This window comes from Mixophyes fleayi, chromosome 12 (genome assembly GCF_038048845.1).
Source record: "Mixophyes fleayi isolate aMixFle1 chromosome 12, aMixFle1.hap1, whole genome shotgun sequence".
Classification (NCBI taxonomy): Eukaryota; Metazoa; Chordata; class Amphibia; order Anura; family Limnodynastidae; genus Mixophyes; species Mixophyes fleayi.
The window spans coordinates 8,405,635-8,420,624 of NC_134413.1; the positions used below are offsets into that span (position 1 = coordinate 8,405,635).

The following is a 14,990-nucleotide window of genomic DNA, read 5'->3' on the forward strand; positions in this document are numbered from 1 at the left end:
AACATCACATCAATATGTGCTTGTTGAAGATCTCACTCCAAAATCATGAGCATCATTGTGGATTTGGTTCCTTTGCTGCTATAGACTCTTCTGTGAAGGTGTTCCCCACAGAACATGGCTGTGGGGATTCGCATCCATTCAAACAAAAGAGCACGGAGGTTGGGTGAAAATGCCCGGCTCACAGTCACTGGTCCAATTCATCCTAATGGGCTCTATGCAGGCCAGTCAAGTTCTTCCGCACCAAACTCTGGATACCACCTTTTGATGGAGCTCACTTTGTGCACGGGGCATTGTCCTGCTGAAACAGGAACCTTACCACAAAGTTGGAAGCACACAATTTTCTAGTCTCATTATCTGCTGTAACATTAATATTTCTATTCACTGGAACGAAGGGGTTCGGACCACAACATAAAAACAGTACCAGATCATTATCCCTCCTCCACCAGACTTTACAGCATGCATTTGTTCAGGAAGTGTTTTCCTAGCATACACTACACAAGGATTCATCTGTCATGCTGACAAATGCTGAGGAGTGATTTGTCCACAATCCCAGCACTTACAGTTGACCAGTACAGCTCTAGCAGTGCAGAAATTTGATGAACTGACTTGTTGGAAAGGTGGCATTATTTGACAGTGTCACGTTGACAGTCACTGAGCTCTTCAGTACAGCCCATTCTACTGCTAATAAGTGAGCATGGAGATTGCATGGCTGTATTATAAACACTAATTAGAAGGGGGTCTACATACTTTTGTCTGTATATGAATCATCCTAGACTTATAGGAAGGAGTCCTACCTAGGCAAGCTTCTGAAATTAGCAGTGTTAGTGAAAGGGAGGGTTTGTAGGCAGCAACGAGCTGGAACCAAACTACAAATATAGCAAAAATAAAGTACCAAGTTTGATATTTGTTAATGACAATTGTTTACATTTTGCTCAAATCAACTGAATGGTTCAGGGCTCATAGGATGGTTATAGGGTGTGACTCCTGTTTAAAATGATTGTGGATATGTTTTTACGTTTTGATCAAGGGTATTGTTTTATTACAGCGATTAAGGCTATTGTGCGGCCCTTTGGAAGGTTAGAGGGCCACCCATGAAGTGTACCAGGTTGCCGTCAATGCACTGCTGATAATGAGAACAGCTGATTTACATTAGTCACACGTCAGTGGCTGGAAGACAGACTTCTGTTATTTCTAGGATAATGACACATTTCTGCAAACAAATAGTGAGTGTGCGCTAGACTAGAGGTAGACAACCTACAGCTCTACAGCTTATGGAATTACAAACCACGCTGGGATTTGCAGTTCCAAGGTTTCATCCAAGCCCAATTTATCTGGTAATATCACCCTCTACAACAGAGGTGGGCAAACCAATCCTCAAGGGTCATCAACAGTTCATGTTTTTAGGATTTCTTTAATCATGCACAGCGGAGTTAATCTATTTGCCTGGGTCAGTAATTATCCCAGCTGTTTCTACAGACAGAAATCCTAAAAACATGAACTGTTGTAGAGCAGAGGTGGGCAAACCAGTCCTCAAGGGCTACCAAAATATCAAAATATTTCTTGTGATTCTGATTCAAGTTATTGTTTGGGGTCATCATTTCATTTAACTCTATAACAGGCCAGGCCAACCTGTGTCTCTCCAGGTTTTGTGAAGCCCCAGCATGCTTTGCCAGTAGACAGCCAGTAAATAGCTGGCAGGGCATGCTGGGACTTGTAGTTTCACAATACCCGGAGAGCCACAGGATGGTCCGGCCTGTACTATAACAAGTCATGGCTCTACGTTGACCCCACTGAAATAGAATTTCATGCCTCGTTATAACCCATTTGATCAGAATTCAGCTTGAGCCTCCTAACCTGTTTCATTTGCTTGGACACGGTTTTCACACATTACACAACCAAATGTAAAATATCCTTACCTGCAGCACCAGATTGTAAAGACAAGGTCCTCCCTAACTGCAGAGGAGACATCGTTTTAATGGTTAATTTTGCTAGATAGATGGCTTCATATTCCTACATACAGAAGAAAAAAAAAAAAGAAAAAAAATCACAATGCAGACAGACACCGAGAATCATGTCAACATTAAAAAGGATAAAACAAAATGCTAGATTCTTTAACAACTGCTTTTTCAGCGTGTTCTTGTCTAGGTGAGAGCAACAGATTGTAAGCGAGTGACGTAACATTGGGTGGAGCATGTGACATGGATCAGAATAGCACAAAGTGTTCTGTTTTATCGTGGCTGCATTGTGTGTTTCACTATAGAAGAGTGTTTTGGGGGTTATCTTCTGAATACACTTTGCGAGTACAAGAACTGTAAAATGATGCATTATGAGTTATATATTTTATAGCCCTCTGTTAACACTTCCTGTCTCAGTGATGTCACTGGTTCTCAAGATGCTTAATACCTGAAGTTGATGAACAAATCCAGCATTAGGATTAATGCAGAACCTCCGTTCCTGAACGTACGTGAAAGCATCCCTTAGAATGAGAGGAGAGGTTATCCTTAGCATCTCTTATCTTATGATTTCTATAGTCCATACCAGCCAGAACACAAAATTAATACATTTGGTATGATTATTATAAAGCTGCTTTAGAAGGATTTAAAAGGAACACCGTTCCTGAAAACATTTGATCCAAGTGGTATTAAATAGCATGAAAATCTTTTCATTGCCATTTGACTCACTGATTGGTTAAAACTGTCCGCCCATCTCTAGACAAGTGGGAGAAGGCGATGTCTCTAAGGTGTACATACTACAGCTGTATAACAGACATTAGCAGGAGCGTGCAGAACAAAAGTCCTGTAGATCCACTGTCCAGCTTCACGCCAGAGATTAGAAGAGGTGCTAGTAATTCACTGACCGCCATGCCAGGCATGGTCAGGGGATGGCTGGGCCACCTGCATTTTTTCCTTTAAAATGTTCCTAATAGACTTCTGAGCCTTGTCTCATCCCCCCCTCCTCTTCCCAGGCTAGCCCCAGAAAATGCTGTTGGGGACAGTCTTTGTGGAGAAAGTATTTCCCAATTCAGTGTTTAATTAAAGTACAGGTAAATCAAAATGAAACTTATGTTAAGTACTTGAACTTTTCTGTGTACACCCTTCATATTAAACATGAAAATGTGTAAAACATTAACAAAACAAATCTATCTAAACAGACTGTCCCACCCCCCCTCCCCCAATCACCTGTATTTTAATCCAAATGTTTCCATAATGTATGCAATAACCAAGGCAGCACTCCTAGAGATCCCTGCGTTCCCATGGATGAGAACTTTTCCTGCAAAGTAGAAAAAACAAACAAAATACAAACATTACAACAATGGAGAATTGTCCCCTCCCCCAAAAATCTAATTATTTTTGTAGAACCCATTAGAATTGATCAAGATCTGCAACATCATGCAGCAATATGGACGTTTTATAGATCGCTATGTCGCCCACACATAGTTGGGAGGGGGAATGTAGACATTTATGCGGCTGCAGCCTGTCAATTTCCCCGAGAACCAGTGATATCGGAAGCATGATTATGACTTCAGTAAGGTCACTGGTCCCCAGTGACTGGTTAGGCTGCATCCTCAGTGAAGTCACTGGTCCCCAGTGACTGGTTAGGCTGCATCCTCAGTGAAGTCACTGGTCCCCAGTGACTGGTTAGGCTGCATCCTCAGTGATGTCACTGGTCCCCAGTGACTGGTTAGGCTGCATCCTCAGTGATGTCACTGGTCCCCAGTGACTGGTTAGGCTGCATCCTCAGTGAAGTCACTGGTCCCCAGTGACTGGTTAGGCTGCATCCTCAGTGAAGTCACTGGTCCCCAGTGACTGGTTAGGCTGCATCCTCAGTGATGTCACTGGTCCCCAGTGACTGGTTAGGCTGCATCCTCAGTGATGTCACTGGTCCCCAGTGACTGGTTAGGCTGCATCCTCAGATGATCCAGCCGACAAAATGGCAGCCTATGTGTAGAGGTGATGGTTATGCTTTAAACATCTCAGAACAAGTTCATTCTGGAGGGGAAATAACCTGAAAGCCAACTATATCTAAAATTGGAGTTTTCTGAAAACACGTATTGCATTAAATAACCATGTTGTTCAACCGTACCCTAACTTTCTATTACAGCCTGGTATTTATTTTGTGTGATGGATTTTTTCTGCATCATTAGCACATCTTCGGTGTATAGTCAATCAGTAAAAGACTGCTGAAATTAGCTACAAAGCTCAAAATCATTCGGAAGTAATCAGTTATTTGATTTCATTTCCATTCATTTTCAGACCAGCTAGAACCTCTGATTGTGCTACATTAAATAAAAATGGTAAAAACTGTACATATTACCATGCAAATCACATTATTAAGCTAAGACACTTGAACACTGCCTTTATGCTGATCGTCTCAGTTTCCAGGATAATTCAGTAACATGGTTCTTGTTGTAAATTGGTGTCAAACTGCATGGTGGATCTCCCTAAAGGAATCTGGTCTTATAAATTGCCTGAATAATTTATACATTTGAAAAAGGTGCCTCTCCTTGATCAGTAGTAAAACATAGAAAATGGTCATTCTGGTCATGTACTACTGAACTGTGAGCAGCCAACACAGAACTAACATTACAATGAGTCTATTGGAGAGTGTCTATTGGACATGTTATGGCAAACGGTATCCTGGGGCACAGATGTAGTTTCCCATAATTAGATTTAAACGAATAGTGGCTATTAACAGAAAGAGCTTTTTAACTAGTTTTATGTTAGCATAAACATCCTATAGATTGGCACCAAGGTCATGACTATAGATTATGGCAAGTTCCCATACACTTAATGCTGCAATGTGTTTTATGTCCTGTACCTCTGAATGTTCTAGTACCACAGACATGAGATATAATGAAATAATTACCTCCAGCCTGTAAACATCCATCAATGAATTCCTTTGACTGCAAAAGGAAAAAGAGGAGCATGAGAAAGAGTTACAATTACAGTAGAACTGGATGAAACAGATTGTCAGTGTGTGCAGTAGATAAATATTTGTCAGCAAAACTATGAGTAACAATAATGATTGTCCAAGTGCATTCACCTTCCTAAATCAAGCCAGACCTTTACACCCCTATTACACAGGTATAACAAAGGACTCATCTCTCCTTCCACAAACCACACACACATAGTAGATTCAATATTGACTTCAAATGTTTGTGAAGTATTATACCAACCAGTGTCACACCACATGTCTCCGGATCTATTCAGTATGTATCTTTAGAGGGGGGATTAAATTGCTAGCTACGTACAGTGGAGTGCTTTTGGAGCAGACGGGAAGGTACTCCGATATGATGTAACATCACAGATTTTTCCATGCTCTAAATGGAAGTGCGCAGGAAAATGTGATGTTAGGGTACCATAGCACCAAATAAGGAGCGCAGCCTGACATGGTGGTGATGCACAGCGGCTCATAGCTACCAACTGAATCCCCCCCCCCCCTAATGTTTACTGTATGTCTACATACCCACCCCCCCCCCCCCCCACACACACACGGAGACATTTATACGGCAGCTCCTTAGAATAGCAATTCCATATTCTGATATTGAATAGCGATACGGTTTTGTGCAATGCAATCCTGATCCAATTTGCCTCTAATCGTGATCAGATATAGATGAATAAAACTTCAGTGTTGCTACTATAAATGTAAACAAAAAGTATAAACAGAACATGGTATCCTGATGCCTATTGCATTTCCTCATAAGTCATGTTCAATATACAGCAGTGGGGAAAACGCAACACTTACTGTAGCAAAAAAACGTATTATGTTTTCAATGGGGTTGTCTGCAAAATCCAGCACTAAATATCTGTAAACCAAAAGAATAAATAAGTTAGGAAACATGAGACATGGAAGACAATTTCTGGTTTACCATTTGGCGGAGAAGCAAAATATTTTTATTAAATGTACATTTTGTGTTACAATTTTGTTTGCATGTTCTTCTTTGGTAGGGTAATATAGGTCTCAAATTAAAACCTGTATTAACAGCAGTGAACCAGTTCCCTTGGGTAATAAGACAGGGGGAACACAATATCAGTTCCATTATAGCACTGCACATTGCTTACCATCAGGTATTTCCAATGCATTATGATTTATTGGTTCCACCTTATAACATCACACATGCTCTAATACCAGCATTATAAACAGTGACCATGGTAGAAATTTTATTCAATTGTATCAATTTACAAAGTAAATTAGACCACCAATGAACTATGACAATTAAAAGTAACAAAATTACACAAGAAATATTTTTTACTTACCGAAACAAGTGTTGAAAGTTTGGTTTAATAAAATTTGCTTCAATGCTTTGCCGTATGCAGATTATGTGCGTTATACCATATTTCTGAAGTATTGACAGCTGCGGGAGAAAATAAAATAAGTATTACACCAATTCATTGGTTAAGCCAGTCTTATGGTGCAAGAGAGCTAGTAATACATTACTTGCATGTAGTTATATAGCAATAACATCCTGTTTTACTTATAGGTAATCAATATATACAGTGGCAGCAAGATTTCTAGCATTCTTCCTGTGTGTGGCCAGCATTACATTTAAATTATCAGATCGAACCTAATACGTAATCTGTGGTTGTTATAAAGTGGAGTAAACCAGTTAAAGAGCAACACCACCCCTGCCCCAAAAGGTGTATAAATAAAGGAATTTAAACAATTTTAATGATCTGAGTCATCAGGTCTAAATAAAAAGGGAAACAGACATGGGGGTATGATTTACTAAAACTTCTAAAAGGAAAAGAGGAGGTGTTGCCCATAGCAACCAGATTCTAGCTACCATTTATCTGATACATTCCAGAAAAGGACAGATAGAAACTGAATTGTTGCTATGGGCAACACCCTCCACTTTCCCTTTTTAGAAGTTTTAGCAAAGGTACCCCTTGATGTTTGGTATACCTGAAAAACACCCCAATAGACAACTAAACCCCTTTGGCTAGAAGTTGTCAGGCTATCATACACAAAACCTGATGCTGTCACTTCCCAGGACTTGTCTTGCTGTTTCCCGACTTTTAACTCATTTATGACCAGGGGTATGTTATATCTTTGTGACCATTCTTGCCAAGGTTACTTTTTAGATAGTTAGTACAACACCAAAAACTTCCCACGGTAATCAATAGTTCTCCTGAGTATGGTATACCAAATGTCTGTACTGTGTGAAAGCTAAAGGGCCTAAAAATACAGTTCTATTTGAAATTTTTATATGTTTACATAAATTTACATTTTAATTCCCCCCCCCCAGCATGTACTTCTAACCAGGGAATCGGTTTCCCCCGCACTGTCAACACTTATAGGTTCAGTGTAACCTGGATCCAATAGCAGCTGACATGCCGCAGTCAGTTCCACATAGTGCTGACAAATCTCTTCTACACTAGAGGGAATCGTTGACGACATCACAGCATTTCCGTCGCTCACTTAGGAAGTCTAGGCTCCTCCATTCAGCTATAGGCAGTCAGGTTCCAGGTCGTGCTCTATTGATATCACCAGGACTGACTCGGTGGTGGAATTAGGTGGCATTGCAGCTTTAACATATTAATACTAATTAAAAGTTAATTTCCCCCACAAAAAATAATTGCATACCTTGCTTTTCATTGCTGCAGAGTACGGACCCAAAAATAAGCCAGGTAAAATTTCCTGGGTCAAAGAAAAGAAAAACACCAGTTTATTACAGATGACAAAAATGAACAGCCCACAGACAAAACAAACACATTAAGGACGTCTGTTGAGCTCTTACAATATGATGATGTTCAGACAAACACGCTCACAATGCAAACTTCCCAAATACAAATCTTCTACTTTACACCAGATCATTACCCAGATATTGTTTTTACATGAAGACACATTTTGTAAAGCAGGTCGAGCATTACACGGCTGGTCTACTGTCCAGGTAACATTTGTGCCTCCTTTCCGTTCAGGAGGTATTAACTGCACCCTGTCTATTATCCACTTTGTGATCGAACGGCTAGCACAAGCAATTAAGGAAGCAATGTATCAGGGCAAAGCTGCCGAGCAAATTTTTTTTTTTTTTTTTTTTTTAATATCAGCCTCTAAATGGACATTCTCCCCAGAACCTTTTACAGCTTACCAAACTTATTTTAACATATTGGTAGTTTTCCAGAAGTCACTATCCTTAACATTGATATGCTAAATTCACAAACAACATCTCTTAGAGACACATAGCCGATGACCCAGCGACCTGATCCTACAAAACTTTTTTACGGTTCACTCGATGTTTGAGGCAGGTTACTGTATTGTATGGTAGAGCCTATTTATTATATATAGCTACTGTGCCTGTTCTGTTAACGTCATCAAAGTATAGAGTTAATAGAGACTACTGAAAAAAATACATTTAGGGGGAATTGTGTCATAATGTACTTTGCGTGCAATAGGACAGAAAGGAACCCACCTTATACGTGCAAATATTAAAGAAAATGTGATGAGCAGCATGTAAGAGATTACACCAGTAACATTTCCCTGGCCACACTTAATGAGACACGTGGTCTTGTATAAAAACATTTCTGTCCCTCTTCAGAAAACCAGTTCTTCACAATGTACACTGGATCGGGTTTCCTTTTATATAGAGAAATGACACATACCTGCATCTCCCTTCTCATCGGGTAACTCCAGTCCTGAGTAACAAGAAAACACTATTAGAGAAATTGCAAAGACTGAAGAAAACAGGATAAACTACATAGTGAAGACTATGGAGACAGAGCTCAGGAGTGTAAAGAGAGCAGGTGACGGAGAAAGGGCTCAATGCTGTGAAAATAAATTATTATTAACATTCACATAGCACCAGAATATTTACTGCGCTTTACAATTGGGAACACAGCATTAAAACAAGATGGGTATAGAAAGAGGGCCCTGCCTACAACCTATAGGATAGAATAGCCAGAATATGAAAGAAATGATGGGGTGGGTATAATATTGCACAAGTGCATACATATAGAAAAACTTCCAACAAGAAAACAAATAGTGGTTTATATTTTTCATGATAACATTATTCACTAAATGAATCACTAAAATAAGATATTTGTTTTTAAATACAAGTGTGTGTGGGGGGGGGGGGGGCACCTTTCTCACTGTAATAAACTCATAATGTATAATAGTATAAAACAACCACTCATTTTACAAGACAGCCATTGTTTACACAAATAAGGAAAACCAGACAAATGCAAATCAATCCCCCATGTGACTGAACCCAGGAAGCAAAACACATTAAGGTGGTAACAAGAAAATAAGTAAATAAAAAAACAAAAACATTTTGTTACATTGTGTGTCAATCAAATGCAAAAAAACAAAAAAAAACTTCCAGAAGTTACAATGATAAGAATACTCTGCTGTGACACAGCAAATATATGACAATAAAACTGCTTCAATTTCCCTTCTGCTACACGGGAGGTTTCTGTCCTCCCTGAACTCGCCTTAGGACACCTACGTTATGGTATGACAGGTGCACCGCCCCAGCCAAAGTCCCCACCTGCCACTGTCGTCGGAGCGGATACAATACATGTGTAATATAGTAATAGTAAATAATAATGCTTTGCACTGGGCCAGAAACTCTATGACAGTAGGTCATATCAGGCATAGATCTCTCTATGCTGTCAGTATACAGCAGGTAATACCAGGCACAGGTCTCTATGCTGTCAGTATACAGCAGGTAATACCAGGCACAGGTCTCTATGCTGTCAGTGTACATCAGGTGATACCAGGCACAGGTCTCACTATGCTGTCAGTATACAGCAGGTGATACCAGGCACAGGTCTCTATGCTGTCAGTGTACATCAGGTGATACCATGCACAGCTCTCTCTATGCTGTCAGTGTACATCAGGTGATACCAGGCACAGATCTCTCTATGCTGTCAGTGTACAGCAGGTAATACCAGGCACAGCTCTCTCTATGCTGTCAGTATACAGCAGGTAATACCAGGCACAGCTCTCTATGCTGTCAGTGTACATCAGGTGATACCATGCACAGCTCTCTCTATGCTGTCAGTGTACATCAGGTGATACCAGGCACAGATCTCTCTATGCTGTCAGTGTACAGCAGGTAATACCAGGCACAGGTCTCTATGCTGTCAGTGTACATCAGGTGATACCAGGCACAGCTCTCTATGCTGTCAGTGTACATCAGGTGATACCAGGCACAGCTCTCTATGCTGTCAGTGTACAGCAGGTGATACCAGGCACAGCTCTCTATGCTGTCAGTGTACAGCAGGTGATACCAGGCACAGCTCTCTATGCTGTCAGTGTACAGCAGGTGATACCAGGCACAGCTCTCTATGCTGTCAGTGTACAGCAGGTGATACCAGGCACAGCTCTCTATGCTGTCAGTATACAGCAGGTGATACCATGCACAGGTCTCTATGCTGTCAGTGTACATCAGGTGATACCAGGCACAGCTCTCTATGCTGTCAGTGTACAGCAGGTGATACCATGCACAGCTCTCTATGCTGTCAGTGTACATCAGGTGATACCAGGCACAGCTCTCTATGCTGTCAGTATACAGCAGGTGATACCAGGCACAGCTCTCTATGCTGTCAGTATACAGCAGGTGATACCATGCACAGGTCTCTATGCGGTCAGTATACAGCAGGTAATATTAGGCACAGGTCTCTGTGCTGTCAGTATACAGCAGGTAATATTGGGCTGGGGGCCCCGGGCCCTCTCTCACCTCACCATCCTCCTTGCACGGGGGCAGGGCGGGAAACTCCAGCGCGAGGCCGTCCATGCTGTGCGCGCGGTCACTCTGTCAGGCCGGGGGTCACAGCACGAGCCATGCTGCGCTCTACACACCGAGCGGCGCGTCCCCGCCGAGACTTCATGAGCGGCGCCGCGCACGTCACAAGGCAGCGCGTCGTGCGACGTCACACGTCCCGCCCAGAAACCGTGTTATTTCTATCGCTGATACAATGTATCTGTATGTGTGTAGATGTAGAATGTCACAGATACCTACTATAGACCATTCTCATCCTCACCAGAGAGTTCTCCCTACTCCGAACTGCCCGTGTTATGTCAGCTGCACATGGACTACAATTCCCATCAAGGCCAGCCTTATAGTGAATGACAAAGCATGATGGGAATTGTAGTTCACAACATGGTACGATCCACCAGGTTATGGATGTTAAGTGGAGACAAAGGAATCTATGGTTTTATACCCTAGTAATTCCTTCTGTTGCTAAATTACTTCATTGTTTTTGTGAATGCACACAATGTATTGTTGTAATATATCATAATGTATGTTATATATAATGGTATATATTGTAATGTATGCATTATAAAGTAATGTATCACAATGTATTTTACAATGTACCGATATGTATCAGTGGTCAATGTGGAAATTCACAAGTGACAGTATTGAAAAATGTAAGTAAATAAAATTTGATAGTTCTACAATGAGCTTGATAGGAGAAATGGCATATCACTCTATACACCCCCACTTCCATTACTGGTATTATACAAAATATATTATAACAATCTATTACAATATATGTATTATACAATGCATGTTTTCTAATGTAATGTTTTACAATAGCTGTAAAGTACTTTATTTGTAGCAGCGTGGTAAATGTCAATTTTTCATGCAGGGAATTCCTTCTATGAAACTGATCTACTTGTTGATAACTTTAATACATCATTCATATCAGTTGTCAGCTGTCCCAGGTTGTCTTTGAAACTGACAGTAGCTTTAATACTAACCCATTACACAACACATTCCCTCTTTATATTATAGCAATCTGTTGTATTACTCTGGTCATTCAAGGGAAAACTCCATATTTTGTGTTGTCATGAATTGATTACACCCCTCCCCCCAACTGACAGCAAATGAGGCCACACTCCCCACCAAGCCTCATCATCATCATCACCAGATATTTATATAGCGCCACTAATTCCGCAGCGCTGTACAGCGAGAACTCACATCAGTCCCTGCCCCTTTGGAGCTTACAGTCTAAATTCTCTAGATAGATTAGGGTCAATTTGAAAGCAGCCAATTAACTACTAGTATGTATTTGGTGTGTGGGAGGAAACTGGACTAGCCAGAGGAAACCCACGCAAACAGAGAGAACATACAAACTCCCCACAGACAAGGCCATGGTCAGGAATCGAGCTCATGACCGCAGTGCTGTGAGGCAGAAGTACTAAGCCACTGTGCTGCCCATAAAAAAATATTTGGAAAGCATCAATGGAACTGCTTAATAGTCCTGATTTAGCATTGCGTTCCTTATCACACATATGTTGACAGCGTACAAAGTTCTTTATAGTCCATCCGGAATGCAAACATGAAATGCACATCCCTGCTCCTTTACCATGCTGCCCTGAATTTAAAAATGCATGTAAAATGGTTGGTGCCCTCCGTTGCCTGGTGACATCATGTTGCACTTCTGTGGATTTTCTAATCTTTGGTGCTCTGCTCCCCCTTTACTTGCAGCCATATCTCACATTTCAGCAAAATATTCGCCTTGTTCCGCATTTCCTAATGCAAGGCTTGAATTGTGTGAAATTTTGCTCATCTCTATTAATAAATAACCTTTTTTAAAGGTTTACTTACAAACAGTGCAAGCAGCCCTTTTGCAACTTAGGAGCATATTTACTAAACTGCGGGTTTGAAAAAGTGGAGATGTTGCCTATAGCAACCAATCAGATTCTGTCATTTTGTAGAATGTACTAAATAAATAACTAGAATCTGATTGGCTGCTATAGGCAACATCTCCACTTTTTCAGTTTAGTAAATATACCCCTTACTCTTTAAACTCAATTATTTTCAGTGCTACACAAAATCGCCAGTTTTAATATGTGAATATATAAAAATCCTGAATGCAGAACAGTTCATCCTGTGCTACATGTGACAATGAAGAGCTCTACAACACAGAGGACTAGTAAATTTTACAGATGTTGGGCTGGGTGAGAATGCAGAAGGCTGACACGAGTGTAATACATCAGAAAGCATTATCAGGGCAGACTTGTCACAATTCAATGTGCTTTCAATTTTCTGGACCGAACCTTCAAGGACATCGCTTGTATTTTCCAAATTACTTTTTTTGGGCATAATATATTTGCAACTGAAGGGGACCTGTCACTGAAGTACATTGGATGGAGTCTTACGTTTTGTGGCTTGAACCAGTATGCAGCTCTATCAATTTGTTAGTGACCAATGAAATCACTTGAATATTTACATAATGCATTCATTCCTAGTGAATGGCTAGCCTACATCCTCATGCATGGCTGTATCCACAGCGGACTGGTCCACTTCAAAGTCAGGGGAGAGGAAAGAATAAATAAATGGAAACACCATTATCATGTAATGAAGTGTTGGGCATCTATTTGCAGGCATTATCTGCCATGGCATGGAGTCTACCACCATCTGGAGTTGTGCAGGTGGTAGGTAGCATCATGCCAAAGTAGCACAGGGGCCGAGTGTCTAGCATTGCTGTCTGACAGCACTAGGATCAAGAATTCAATTCCTGCTCAAGCCCTTACTTGTGTGTGGTTAATGCCTGGTTCTGATTTTCTCCCACACACCCAAAAATTCTTATTGGTTAATATTGTCAACAGCAAATTAACGAGTGTGTACGTGTTGGGGGGGGGGTTAGGGAATATAGATTTATAATTTACAGCCCTGCAGAACTGGTGGCGCTATATAGTTGACGATTCCACACCAAATGGACTCCGCTCGTACCTGTTGTTGGGGATAGAAAACACTGTTTTGGGCATAATTCCAGAACATCCTATAAAGGCCAAATTGAGATCAGTTGATGATCAAGACACATGCAGGTAGATGGGGGGACACATGTCCTAGAAGACACCCCTCAGCGATGGTTAATTAACGATTACCTCTGAGCTTGCTTTGTAACTTTGATTTCACTTAAACCAGGCCAGAAAAATGGCTCCCAGATTACAGAACCCTCTGTACCACTTAGTGTTGGAGAGCAGCACTCAGTGAGTTTGGTTAGCACAACCATTGCCAGGTGTGATGAGATAATGGACTGCAAGTGACTGATATTGGGATCTGCAGATTTAGGTGGCCTTTAATGCCAGCCTTTTTTTAATTTTTTGTATTAACATAGTAACATAATTGATGAGGTTGAAAAAAAGACTCCAGTCCATCAAGTTCAACCTATTATGGAACTCCTGCAATCTGACTTATCAGTCAGTTGAGATGCAGCTGCGCATCTGATTCACTTAGTACTTTGAATTAACAGATCTTAAAACCATGGATGATGATAAATCTCCTTTGTTGTTCCACGCTGACATCACCTTACACACCATTTGCGTGTGAAACATTAGCAGGTCCAGCTGTCTTGGTCACAGAAACTTCTGCCATATGCACAACCATTGTTCGTTTCAATGTCACTGAGGTTTCCTTTTGCAGCAATACCAGTGCAATCCAGCATTTCTATACATGACCCTGACACAATGTAGTTTACTTAATTGAATGCTTCACACTGACACAAGGTGTCCCTCATTTATTCCCATTAGTCCACTACTACTGTGATTCAAAGTGCAGTCTCTTATACAGGTTTCCCAGTGTATAGCCTTATAACATAATTCACAGTGCTATAAGGAGAGGGGGATTCTGGGGAAAATAACCAGTTACACTGAGCGCTGCTCTAGTTCCACAATACTTGTGCAAGTGGATATACCGCAGCTCTGGCATAGGATATTCACTAACGGAAAATTTACCAGCAACAACTTCTTAGTCCACATGCCAAAGAGAGTACTCTTGTAGCCAGATGTCTAAGGCCACAGAAGATTGGGGGCTGCAAACTGAAGGAGAGGAAGTAAAAGTCTACCTCAATGATTTCTCTACTGGTTATTGATGAAATAAACAATATAAACTGGTAGTTCTGTCCTGTTTAGCACAAATTACAAGATATCCCCAATTTTCAGTAGCGGCCCACCCCCGTATAAACAGGCATAACATATCTGAAAGGATCATTCATGAATGTTTCAATGATCTGATGCTCACAACTCAGCCAAGGACAACA

At 40.9% G+C, this 14,990-nt stretch overlaps 1 protein-coding gene across 1 annotated transcript in view; it reads right to left on the reverse strand.

Moving 5' to 3' along the window:
• Window positions 1-10,847, reverse strand: part of STYX (serine/threonine/tyrosine interacting protein) — an 11,851-nt gene extending 1,004 nt beyond the window's left edge. The window contains exons 1-9 of the mRNA XM_075193273.1: window positions 10,679-10,847; window positions 8,601-8,633; window positions 7,585-7,638; window positions 6,258-6,355; window positions 5,746-5,806; window positions 4,867-4,903; window positions 3,180-3,270; window positions 2,404-2,476; window positions 1,917-2,010 (exon numbers count right to left, since the gene is read on the reverse strand). Coding sequence (XP_075049374.1) covers window positions 1,917-2,010; window positions 2,404-2,476; window positions 3,180-3,270; window positions 4,867-4,903; window positions 5,746-5,806; window positions 6,258-6,355; window positions 7,585-7,638; window positions 8,601-8,633; window positions 10,679-10,735 — 598 coding nt within the window. The 5' untranslated portion in view covers window positions 10,736-10,847. The remainder of the gene's footprint in view (window positions 1-1,916; window positions 2,011-2,403; window positions 2,477-3,179; window positions 3,271-4,866; window positions 4,904-5,745; window positions 5,807-6,257; window positions 6,356-7,584; window positions 7,639-8,600; window positions 8,634-10,678) is intronic.
• Window positions 10,848-14,990: the final 4,143 nt, after the last annotated feature.